Raw genomic sequence first — 13,355 nt, 5'->3', positions numbered from 1 at the left:
GCCCACCAATTATAATGGTAAGAACCATTCCTTGAAAGACCATCTACTCACACAGAAAGAAATAGATAATCTGAATAGTTTTATATCTATTAAAGAAATTTAATCAATAATTAACCTTTCAAAACAGAAAGCACTAGGCCTAGATGGGTTCCCTGGTGAATTCTACCAAATATTTAGGAAAGAAATGATACTAATTTTTTTACAATCTGTCCCAGAAAATAGAAGCAGAAAAAAAACTCCCTAACTTAGTCTATGAGGTCACTATTACCCTAATACCAACACCAGACAAAGACATTATAAGAAATGAAAACCCCAGGCCAATATATCTCATGAACATAGATGCAAAGATACTTAAAATATTAGAAAAACTGAATCCAACAATGTATAAAAGATTTATACACCATGACCAAGTGGGATTTATTCCAGGTAAGAAAAGCTGGTTCTACATTTGAAAATCAAATAATGTAATTTTCATCATATCAGCAGGCTAAGAAAGACAAATCATATGATCATATCAACAGTGCTGAAAAAGCACTGGACACAATCCAACACATATCCATGATACAAACTCTCAGCAAACTAGGGGCAGAGGAAAACGTCCTCAAGCTGATGAAAAAATAACTACAAAGAACATGTAGCTAACAACACACTTAATGGTGAGAAACCAGAAGTTTTCTCACTAAGATCCTGGGAACAAGACAAGGATGTCTCCTCACCACTCCTGTTCAACACTGTATTGGAAGTCCTGGCTGATGCAATAAGATAAGAAAAGAAAAACAAATGATATTCAGAATAGGAAGAAAGGCATAAATCTGTCTTCATTCAAAAATGACACAAATGTTTATCTAAAAAAAGAAATACCAAAGAATCAACATGAAAAACTTTTGGAACTAATAAGTGATTATAGTGAAGTTTCAGGATACAATATACAAAAGTCAATTGCTTTCCTAGATACCTGCAATGAGCAATTGGAATTTGAATGAAAAACATTATATGATTTAATTAGCACCAAAAAAGAAAGATAAATCTAAAAATATGTATAAAATCTATATGAGGAAAACTATAGGACTCTGATGAAAAGGTAAATTAATGGAGAGATATTCCATGTACATGGATAGGAAGATGCAATATTGTCAAGATTCAATATTTTCAGTTCTTTCCAAGTTGATCTATAGATTCAATGCAAATCTAAACCAAATCTAAGTAAGTTAGTTGATGGATACTGACAGGCTGACTCTAAAGTTTATGTGAAAAGGCAAAAGACCCAGAATAGCCAACACAATATTGAAGAACACAGTTAGAAGTGTGATACTCCCCATCTAAAAGACTTATTCAAAGTTACAATAATCAACATAATGTGGTAATAGGAAAAGAATAGGCAAATAGATCAATGAAAGAGAACAGAGAGCCCAGAAATAGACCCACACAAAGTTTGCCAACTGATCTTTGACAAAGAAGTAATAAAGCAAATGGAGCAAAAGATAGGCTTTTCGACAAATGGTGCTACAAACACTGGGCAACCACATGCAAAAATAAATAAGTAAAAAGGAATCTAGAAACTGACCTCTACTTTTCACAAAAATTAACTCAAAAAGGATCAGAGACCTAAACTGAAATAGCAAAACTATGAAACTTTTAGATTACGTAGGAAAAAAACTAGGTGACCTTGGGCGAGGCAACGAGTTTCTAGATACAAAACCAAAAGCATATTCCATGAAAGAATAAAACGCCTAAAATGGACTTGATTCAAATTAAAAGCTTAAGCTCTCTGAAAGATACTGTTAAGAAATTAAAAAGACAAGCCACAGAATAGGAGAAAGAACTTATCTGATAAAGGACTTGTATCCAAAACATACAGGAACTCTTAAAATCAATAATAGGAAAACAAGCTCATTAAAAAGTGGGTACAAGATTTGAACAGGCACCTTACCAAAGAAGATATACAGAGCAAACATGCATATGAAAACATACACAACATAATATTTCATTAAGGGAATGCAAATTAAAACTAGATACTGCCTCATACCTATTAGAATGGCCAAAATCTGAAATACTGATAACACCAAATACTGACGAGGTTGTGAACAACAGGATTCTCATTTGTTGCTTATTGGTTCACAAAATGGCGTACACTTTGAAGGACAATTTGACAATTCCTTATAAAACTAAACATATTCTTATAATACAATTCAGTGATCACACAGCTAGTTATTTACCACCCAAGTGATTTTAAAACTTATGTCTATACAAAAAAAAAGTTGAGCATAAATATTTATAGTAGCTTTATTTATAATTGCCAAAATTAGAAGCAACCAAGATGGCTTTCAGTGGGGCAGGAGGAGGCTAGCATTGCTAGTTGAAGGGTAGGTGTGATTTTCTTGAGTCCAATAAGTAAATTACAATGCTGCTAAATAACCAGATAAACCTCACCATATTTCTCAAGGTAGGTGAATACTCACATATTTCTACCAGAAGATGTAAATTTTATTTTATTAAGAGAGTCAAAACAACAAATCTTTAAAATAAAGATTTATTTATGTATTTGAAAGAGAACATGTGAGACAGCTGGGGTGGTGGGGTGTGGTGGGGGAGACAAGGGAGAAGGAGAATCTGAAGCAGACTCCCCATCGAGCATGGAGCCTGATGCAGGGCTGAATCCCATGACCCTGAGATCGTGACCTGAACCAAAATCAAGAGTCAGACACTTAACTGACTGAGCCACCTGGGTGCCCCAAAATCATTTTGAAAAATGAATGCAAAGGATTTAAATTGCCAAGAGTAGATCTTAAAAGTTCTCATTACAAGGGAAAAAATCTGCAACTACAAATGCTAGTGGATGTTAACTGGACTTACTGCAGCGAACATTTCACAATATGTACAAATATCATATTATGTTGACACCTGAAACTAATCTAATGTTAAATACCAATTATATCTCAATAAAAAAATTGCTGTTTTTAGTTTTTAAAATGAATTGAAATTTTAAGATTAAACTTTCATGTTCAAGTTATATTATTTTGAATGTATTACACATATCTACCCAAAGGAGACTATAGTTTTCAATATTTAATTATAAACACATTAAAATAATTTTTGAACTTAAGATTCATGAGGAGATACATGTTTCTAAGTGATACTGCTTAATACCATAGACTTAAAAGCTAGCTATACTTCATAACTTTAAAAATGCATAACACCAAATAATCAGTCCTTATATGTAAGGCCTGAATAATCCTTGCAAGATTATCTTTATATATTCATTACGACCTAACAATTCCATGAATAATACAAGGACAGATATTATAAAGTATGGGAGGAAGCCACATATATACACTGTGCATTCATTCTGTACTGTATAATTCCTTGAAACTGAAAGGCAGAACCTTGGCCATACAGAAGACCAGATCATACCTAGAGTCTAATTTTCCAATGTACAAAATAATGACCTTAAATATAATAGACTATTAAAAGAAAAACATCTGAAGTTATTTCAACAAAATAGACATGATTTTAACCTTTTTTTATTTCTATCATAAGACAAAAACATTAGGTTATATGTTACAAATCATTGATTCCTTCTAATTCTTCAATGATTTTATGGATTCTATCATTCAAAACTTCCTTTTTATCAAAGACCAGTCTATAATCTTACATAATCAGTAAGAAAGGAAAATTAACACCAAAAGACTTAGGCAGAATCCATAGTCATACTGCAAATGTAAATAAACAAATGAACCAAAACCTCTAAAATCAGACTAACTCTTCCTTGAATTTCTCAAGTAATCTACATTTCTTTTTAATGTGGAAACTCCCTGAACCTTCTCCTTCATAAGGAAGGGTGATCCATACATTTATTTTAGTGGGAAGTGGTAAATAAAAGAAAGTTGAAAAATATTATTTTCTCCCCAGTTCAATTCATTCTTATGCTGTAGCCATACACTGAAATTGAAATGAGTACCTGAAACACTAAGCATTGATTCAAATATAATCTAAAATAAATAATTTAATATTAAAAATCATATAGACATTTTGAGGGGCGCCTGGGTGGCTCAGTTGTTAAGCATCTGCCTTCAGCTCAGGTCATGATCCCAGCGTCGTGGGATCGAGTCCCATATTGGGCTCCCTGCTCAGCAGGAAACCTGCTTCTCCCTCTCCCACTCCCCCCGCTTGTATTCCCTTTCTCACTATGTCTGTCAACTAAATAAATAAAATCTTTTAAAAAAATCTTATAGACATTTTGAAAATCATACTTTTGCATTGTTTCCTACGTGACATGGCTTTGTGCCAAGCCCTCCCCACTCCTTCACTTGGTACGCTTTTGATAAATAAAATTCACTTAAAATAATGGCACGTTTCAGACACAAACTTTTCTGATATGACTAAATTGGGATTTTTCAGAAAGAGCTAATCAACCTTAATTTTTAAAAAAACATGATTAAGTTTTCACTACTTTGTTTTGTGCTGTACTCTTCCCAATCAAAATGTCATGATGAGTTAAGTAAAATTACTCTGCGGTCTTCTTTTCTTATTCTGTTATTCCACAAATCCTGAAGAGTTTCTCCACTTGTTCACATAGCTATTCTAATTCAAAGCTCCTGCTAGTCCTCAAGAAGTTGGGATGACCCAGATGGCTCATACGAATACATGAGATCTCCCTGAGATTGGGACAAGCCATTATCTTTCCTCATGATGCTATATGAAATTAATGGAAGTGGAGAGGAAAACTCTGTAACAGCTTCTATAATAAATCCAATTTTTGACAGCAATTATATAGATGTTAAATCTAAAGGACTTGTATACTAGATTCTGTGAATACTGTATTTATACATGTGAACAGAGTAAAAAAAATACCAAGCAACTTTTTAAAAAATAAAGGGAAACAGATTACGATAATCAAAGATTAGAATGTTTGGAATTGAGCTGTGCAGAAATAGTATTTATAGTTCCCTGGAATACAAGTTTAAGAATGATGTAACTTCCTGCTGTAGAACAAAATAGTGTTCGTCTACATTTAAGAAAAAATGTGAAACGCTAAAACCCGAAAGGAGATTTTTTTTTTCTTATGGGGGACATCTGATAATATTTGCAAGACAAACCTATAGTCAAGATTGAAATTAGCACCTGTTCCATAAAATTCGTTTTCATAATTTAAAATAACCAACTAGAAATAACACACTATGATCGCATTGTGATAGAAGTGTATTTCAGAGGAAGACCATTTTACCCTGGCTTGTAGCAAAGAGCAGGCTTTGGCTCTAAAAATAAAAGGCAAAGGGAAGCAAACTCTGCAATTGTTTGAGGATAATAGCTCACTTCATACTCCATGAAAGGAGAGACTTTATAAGAAATACAGGTAAAGACCAATTCAGGAAATTAAGCCAACGATATTAAGAGTTTCGGAGAAAAAAACTAAAGGAGGGAAAGAAATGTCAAAAACTTGGTAGGAAAATTTCCAGAGATGGAGAGATTTTCACTGGAAAGGTTTGTGCAGAAGTATGAAAATTCTCATGCCCAGTTATGAAATTCAGAGTAGGACTTGAAAGTGGGAAGGGTAAGCCAGAGGAATCATGATTTTCCATTATTAACTCTGATTTTTTTTTTTTATTTTGGAGAAACATTAAATATTTAATGATAATAAACATTGAATTTGAGGTAATATTTATTTTCATATTCAATACATGGGCAAATATTTATAATTATAGTTAATAATTATAAATCAATATTTCTAGTTATGTATCCAAAACACCATCTCTCTTGAAAATTGAGTATATTTACAACTAACTAAAATCTCAGTTTCAAGGGCTTTTGAAGTTACGTAATTTATACTGAAATTTTTCAGCAAATAAAAATAAATAAAGTTAATGCCATAATCCTGATGTTGGACTTACATGTAGGCTGCGCCAAAACTTGCCAAAACTGTGAAACCACTGCGTGAATATAGGACTGTCGAAAAATGCATTTAAACCACCAGAAATCTAGCCTGCAGGATTAATGAAATGCACATAGTTACCTGCTGCGGGATCTGTAACCGCTTGGCTGGTGATGCCAGATGGTGGCTCCTGAAGCTGGTAAGTGGCATTTGTGGACGGTGTGGTCGGGCTGGTGTTGCTGCTCGTCATATAATGGGCTGGATACGGGGAGCTATTATAATACTGTGCGTACTGACCCTGGCCGAAGCTCGGGTAAGATGGGTAGTCCTACCAAATCAAACCACACAAGAGTAATCCATCAGAGGATGTTGCTGCTTATTACTCCCTTTTCAAAGTATAACTATGTTTGTGTTTCTGGGTCTTCTCTGAATTCACAAAGGGGCACGCAAGTACACGCAGACAAAGTCCCCAGACTTGCCAACAAATTTGATGTAAGATCAGATACACTCTCCCTATGCCTTCTAGTCCATGACGCATGACCAGGTAAAATGAAATGAATCCAAAAACCAAACGCTCACCATGGAAGACTCTTAAAGTGATTTTTAAAAGAAAAAAAAAATATGTATTTTAAAAGGCTTAGGTAAAATGTCACTCACAGTAGAATATAAGCAGATCTTTCTTTATATAGGAAAATCATCTCACATTTAAAAAAAAATTTCTCAAGTTAAACTGGCTTTTAAAATTACCTGCTGTGAGCTGTTAAATCCAGAGGAATTTGTGAGTGAATTATTTCCTGTATATAATCCTGATGATGTTGTAAAACTGCTACCTGAAGCGAAATGAAAAGAAATACGATTGAAAAAATATGCAAGAATAATGTACCTGTAAGAAATCATTATTTAGATAACACAGAGTTGAAATTCATTGCAAATTTCTGGTTTCTCTTCAAAACCAGAATCCACCACCATGACAAAAACGGTGTTTTCTTAAAATCGTTGACAATTTTAGTTCCACCATATTGCAAAACATTAAAGAGTAGAGAGATTTAAATTTCTGAGGACATGAGTAACTCATATAAAATTATGGGCAAAATTATACATTTGTGCAAAAAAATAGACACTGGGCTTTCCATTTTGGTTTGTGAAACACACCAGGGTTTTTTCATGGCTTTACATTAAATATGCTTAATGAAAAATGATGGAACCTGATCAAAGGATCTTTAAAGTTCTTGCAGGCTCAAAAAGTACAACTACTTTCAAATACTTTCAGACCTGCGCTTGTCACTATAATGGCCTACTGAAAAAGCTGATTATTTCATTACACAGAAGAATAAATGGCAGCCCTTAAAGTATTTGATAAGACAAGGACCAAAGAGGGACACGATCAATGTTTTATGTATTACATGTGCTCTCTAGGTAAATTCTATTTGCTGAATGTCTACATGTATTCAACAATAAACAGTAGTCACTGGGCAGTATACAAACATAAAAGCAAATCTCCGTTCCCTCTCTTGTTTTATTTATTTATTGTTAAACTACTCAAAGCAACATTTTCATTTCATTTTATTTTTGAGAGAGAGTGTGTGCATGTGAGTGGCAGGGAGAGGGAGAAGAAGAATCTTAAGCAGGCTCCATGACCAATGCTGAACTTGAGGCGGGGCTCGACTCCAGGATCCTGAGATTTTAAACCGATGGTGAAATCAAGAGTCCAAAGCTTAGCCAACTGAGCCATCCTGGTGCCCCAATAATATGCTATTTCTGATGATCATATTAGCAAAGATTTTGAAAATATGAGGGATTGGTAAATGTGTAAACCAAGGCATTCATATGCTACAAAGTGGGATTTTACGTACAACCTTTCTGGCTGGTCTCTTTGGTCAGTGATAAATAACAGCCAGCAATTTTATTGCCCGACATTTGCTGTGAGAAAAGAATGCATGGATTTATACAAAGAGATCATTAGCAAAGATGTTCTTCAGTGCTGTTTTTAATAACATAGGAAGCATTCCCAAATCTTTAACACAGTTATTCAGGAAAGGGAATATTATGAAGACATTGAAATGGTATCATAATGATGTTTAATTACATGGAAAATTTTTTCATATTATTTTGCTAGAGTAAAAATGAAAACAAGGAAAATGTTTTGATGATTTCATCTGGAATATTTTTGAAAGCATACAACGTTTTTAAAAAGCACAAAAATCTCAGAAACATTATCTATGGAAGGGCATAGCTGTTGGTCACATAATATTCATGAAGCCAAGTCATACTTCAGACTTTTCGACCCAGAAGCTGTGTTGCTTCTATAAACAGAAAAACCGTTTCCTTTAATTAAAATTTTATGGCCAATGAATGTGTTGGCAGTTGAAGGAGAAAGTCTTCAGTGTGAACTAGCTCTTCACAGATGCTTTCAGGTATGATGCACAAGTTAATCCACGCCAATTACTTATTTGCTACTCAGCAGTTAAGCACTACCTCAAGAGTCAGAAAACAGGGTTTCCAGTCATCACTTACGAGCTGTTTGGACTTTGGACAGATCACCCAACCACTCTAAGATCTAACTTCCCCATCCGTGAAAACTCTACTTTGTAAGGTTCTTCAACAGATCAAATGAGGTAATGTTTTGGAAAGCATCGTGCCCGATCTACAACAGCGCACCAGTATTAGAAGCTGTTATTGTTTATCTCAGTAAACATTTCTAAAATTCTCCACTGCATTTCTGTATCTTTTCTCTCTCCTTACTTTCCCAAACTAGATAAATAGCACTTAATCTCTTTGCATATCTAACATTCTTTTCCTACTTATTTATCAGACATCTCTGAACTTTAAAAACCTGAGCCTTTGTTATTTTTATTAAGGGAAAATATTTCCTAAGATAGTTTCAAATCTGGTTATCACAGACTCATATTTGAGGTTTCTTTCTTTGTGACTTTCAGGAATACCAATTGTTCAAAGTTCCCATAACACCCATCACAGATAAACAAAGAGCTCCCGCACTAATATTTATTCTGCCGTGAAAACTGGGGCTTCAGGCAAGCTTCCCCTATTACTGTCATTAGCATGGGACAATCGCAAACTTCTAAACATATATTAAGTGCTGGACTCGCGGTGGTAATTACATGGGGATAAAAGAATGACTGAGACATAGTTTGGGACCTCTCAGGACTTATCAGGATGACATCGGTTTTGTTTTTTTTTAAGTACTGGACCTCATGGGCATGTGACTCACTCTGTATTTATCAGCAAGTAATTAATCAATATTGATATTTTATATATAAAGCAAACTTACACTGAACAGCGTAAACATGCCTTGTAAAAATAAAATTTAAATTTCTTTTGGATAAGAGTGCAATATCAATACTTTTTAAAACTATACTATATACATTTAATAGGAAACATTACTTTGGGTTATGACTTGTTACTTTCATTTAAAACTGCACATTTCTAGGTTATGACTTGCTACTTTCATTTATACTACACATTTTTGAACAATAAATACTGACCTCAACAATCCCTATCCACCAAGAAAATGAGTACGATATAGAAAATATATTTTTAAAATGGGTGTTTTCATTCCATAAGTTATTCCCTGGAACAAAGTAGAAAAGGCCACGGAAGCTATATTGGCACATACAGGCCACTGAGGTATGACCAAGTAAATCACAGTTCAGTACTTGAAATGGTACCCAAGTGACTTTCCAGACTTAATGCTACTTCTAAGGCTATACATTAGCTGGAATTCAACATAAGTTATAGTCATTTACTGGCTGACAGCTGGCCGAGATTCCATTCCATTTAGTACACTGCAGCAGGCTTTAATGGCACTCCTGAGGCCTAGGAGACTTAATGCAACTTCCAAAAGGGTCTAAGTTACTTCAGGGAGAGGGGTACACACTAGGGACTCAGGCTCAGGCAATACTCATTTTTCACCACCAGCTTTGGATCTGTAGGGCCACACCACCTGCCTTCATGTAGGACTTAGGCAAAGAAGGCAGCTAACTGTCAGTCTAGGCCACCAGCACTGGCTTTCTGCAACAGCCTGCTTGACTGGTTTCCTGCCCATCTTCCGGCTCTCTCCAGTTCATTTTCCACAAAGGTAGAAGATCTTCTCTAATGTGCCTATCTGATCTTCTCACTCCCCTGTTTTTTTTTTGTTTGGTTTGGTTTGGTTTTTCACGGAACTGTTAGTGGCTTCCTCTTGCCCTCAGGATAAAATTCAAACTCCTTCCCAGAGCTTATTTATTAGACCCTGGTCTGGTTCCAGTCTATCTTTCGGACTGCTCTGGTTTGGTCTCAGGAACCTCAACCCAACCCAACCAGATACACATTCCAACCTAACTTCACACAAATGAAGCAACATGTGGTTCTCTTAAGATGGCTTCTTGCACCTCTTACCTCCTCCCCATTGTATCCTGACTAATATCTCATCAACTTCATAACTCAGCATGGACTAGAAACCTTTCTTCTCAAACACCTTCCCCATATTCCCCTCTTCTCTTTCCTCCTAAGCCTGGATTACTGAATCTCCCGTCTGTCTATCTGCCTACCTACCTACCTAGCTACCTACCTCTGTAATGTATACATAGTATTATATAAATTTATATATACTTAGATACATTATATATTTCTATTATATAAATTTATATATAACTTACATGTATAACATATATTGATATATTTACATTTGTACGTTTGTGTATAATTTATTGTATAAATTTATATAATAGGCACACAAATTTATATATATTTATATACATCTAGGACTACTCATCAGTATTTTAAGCTAACTAGTATTAATTAATTAGAAAATTGATACAGGGCGCCTGGGTGGCTCAGTGGGTTAAGCCACTGCCTTCAGCTCAGGTCATGATCTCAGGGTCCTGGGATCAAGTCCCACATCGGGCTCTCTGCTCAGCAGGGGGCCTGCTTCCCTTTCTCTCTTTCTCTCTCTCTCTGCCTGCCTCTCCGTCTACTTGTGAGCTCTCTCTGTCAAATAAATAAATAAAATCTTTAAAAAAAATTAGAAAATTGATACAAATTAAAGACTCATTTTTTTAAAAAGATTTTATTTAATTTGTGAGAGAACACACCTGCAGGAAGGGGAGGACAGGGGATAGGAGAGGGAGAGGCAAACTCTCCATTGAGCACAGAGCCCATGTGGACGGAGCTTGATCTCAGGGCCTTGAGATCATGATCTGAGTCTAAATCAAGAGTCGGACACAACTGACTGAGCCAGCCTCAAATAATAATTACATTTAAACTCATTAGTCCCTTCCCTATTAAACAAGCTAAAAAGAAATCTTAGAGCTTATAGAATTGGATGTTTGTAGTCAACCCATACAAACATAACCAGAATACAAACTAGATTAACAGTAAAGATCGCCAATGTCCCTGAGTACTTACTATGTGCTAGGAGTGTGTTCCTCTGTTATATGCTTTATCTAAATCCAACAGCTTGATACTATGGGCAGTATTAATATTCCCACGTTGCAAGTAAGGAAACAGAGGGTTAGGTCAAGATCATACAGCTTTAATGGGGTAAAAGTGAAATTGAACCCAGCTCCGTCTGGTTTCAGAGTCTACACAATGCTCTCTCACACCCTCTTACCTTCTCTATACAGCTTTATAGAAGCCCTGAAATCCACTCTAGTTTTCTACAGGACTAAGAAAAACATCAGAAGCAAAATAGATGTACATAAGAACAACTGATAGCACTTAAAGGTTACTAAGTGCTGGCTCTGAGCCAGTAGTTTCCATGTTACAGCTCCCTGGGCCCTCCTAACTGCCCTGTGAGAGGAGAACTTACACCCCACTTTACAGATGGGCAAACCACCAAAGATTATGAAGAGTATCCTGGGCCACCTGGCCCCAGAGGCTAGGTTTCTAATCCCCACAGTAGATTACCTCTCAAAGCAATTGGGACCAGGGTGGTGGTGGTGGGGAGGGGTTGGAGAAGATCTTGGAAAAAATTATTTTTTAGCATATCCAACCTACAGCCAAATGCTAGGCAATTGTCAGGAGGCGTCTGTTAAAAGGCACATGTCTACACCCCGCATTAGACAGAGGAATCACCAACCATCTCACTGAGGTAGAAGAGGGAGGGTTTGACCTAAAAAGCCACAGGTTTATCAAACACCTCAAGTAACTGCGACTGTGTTTTATACCAATTCAGTGGGTGTCTTCGTAGTCGCTTCAGAAACACGTAACCAGTACAGGCTTGCTTTTTTCCTCTAAGAAAGGAATCACACTCACCAAGCATTTCTAGAGTGGAAGCTTTAAGGAGACTGTTTAGGGGAAGTTTGGGTCCTCAAGCTGTGGGAGAGCTCGTAAAGGGAGGTGAGGGTTCCAAGGCGACAGCTGATCCCAGGCAGATCTGGTGCCCATACCATCCGATGAATTTCACCAGGCCAGAACACCAGAAAGCAACGGCAACAGAACCACCTCGATGCTCCGGAGAAAGTTTCAGTGTGTCACTGCGAAACCCACTTTCTACTCTGAGCAGCCCCGGCAGGAGAGGCACTTTTGTGGAGAAGGCTTCCCTACCCCAGGCTTGAACATGGATGCCGGAGGGGGAGAGAGGGCAAGACGCGACGAGGGAAAACAGACCTCCTTTGTCCGTTTGAGGATCCATCTGCTGCGAGTTTCTGTTTGATTCATGAGTCTTCACTTTTACCTTAGGTCAGAGAACTAGGCTTAATATTCAGAATTTCTTTATCAAAAAAAACTAAAAATATTCTCCTTCCTAGAGACAAACCACTATATGTGAAAAGCCACTTCTAGGTAAATAAAAGAGCAAATATATTGTAAAATAAAATGCTGTGTATTTTATATAACAGAACATTACAAAAATTCGCCAAAGTAGAAAGAATTCCCACTTAGAACTCATTATTTCTTAATTAGGGAGTTTGACAGGGATAGGTTCAAGTGAAGGTCCAGTAATGCACAGTATTAATTCTTGGTACAGTTTGGAATTAAGTTACGCTTCAAGCAGGGTGGCAGTGGAGGAAACTTCCTACCCAGTTGTTAAGACAAAAATCTTATCTACTTAAATAGTTCACTATTGTGAAAAATCACAGCAATACTTTTTTTGGCAGAGAGGGGAAAAGAAAAGAACACTGAGATCATTTTTCCTTTCAGAACACCTCTAAGACACAAAGCTACTCAAGTGAATGAAAGCACCAGGTTAGTTTGGGAAGGAAAATACAATTGTACAAAACAAACAAACAAACAAACAAACAAGTAGTGTGTTCCTGGCATACAGTGAGGGAAAAGTGCCCAAAGGAGAAGATCAGAGAGTGAAACATTCTCAGAAAAGCAGGGGGAGAGACGAAAATTAGATGAAAGAAGTTTCTTGATCATTTCAGAAAAGATTAACTGTTCAGGAAAAGACATGGCATTCTCTAACTGAAAAACCCAAGAATCTGGACATTGAACATGCCAACAGGAACATATTGTGGCACAGGAAACCTGAGAGGGTAGAGGGGGT

General features: G+C 36.2%; 1 protein-coding gene across 20 annotated transcripts in view; it reads right to left on the bottom strand.

Annotated features, from left to right (window-relative positions):
* EYA1 (EYA transcriptional coactivator and phosphatase 1) overlaps positions 1-13,355 on the bottom strand; it is a 362,527-nt gene that overhangs the window by 103,220 nt on the left and 245,952 nt on the right. For all 20 annotated transcript variants that reach the window (XM_082721150.1, XM_082721148.1, XM_082721142.1 and 17 more), the window contains 2 exons: positions 6,617-6,699; positions 6,011-6,197 (listed from right to left, as the gene is read on the bottom strand). In XM_082721150.1, coding sequence (XP_082577276.1) covers positions 6,011-6,197; positions 6,617-6,699 — 270 coding nt within the window. The remainder of the gene's footprint in view (positions 1-6,010; positions 6,198-6,616; positions 6,700-13,355) is intronic.

Source organism: Mustela nivalis (genome assembly GCF_964662115.1).
Source record: "Mustela nivalis genome assembly, chromosome: 2".
NCBI classification, from domain to species: Eukaryota; Metazoa; Chordata; class Mammalia; order Carnivora; family Mustelidae; genus Mustela; species Mustela nivalis.
This window is presented reverse-complemented; position numbering and strand designations above follow the sequence as displayed.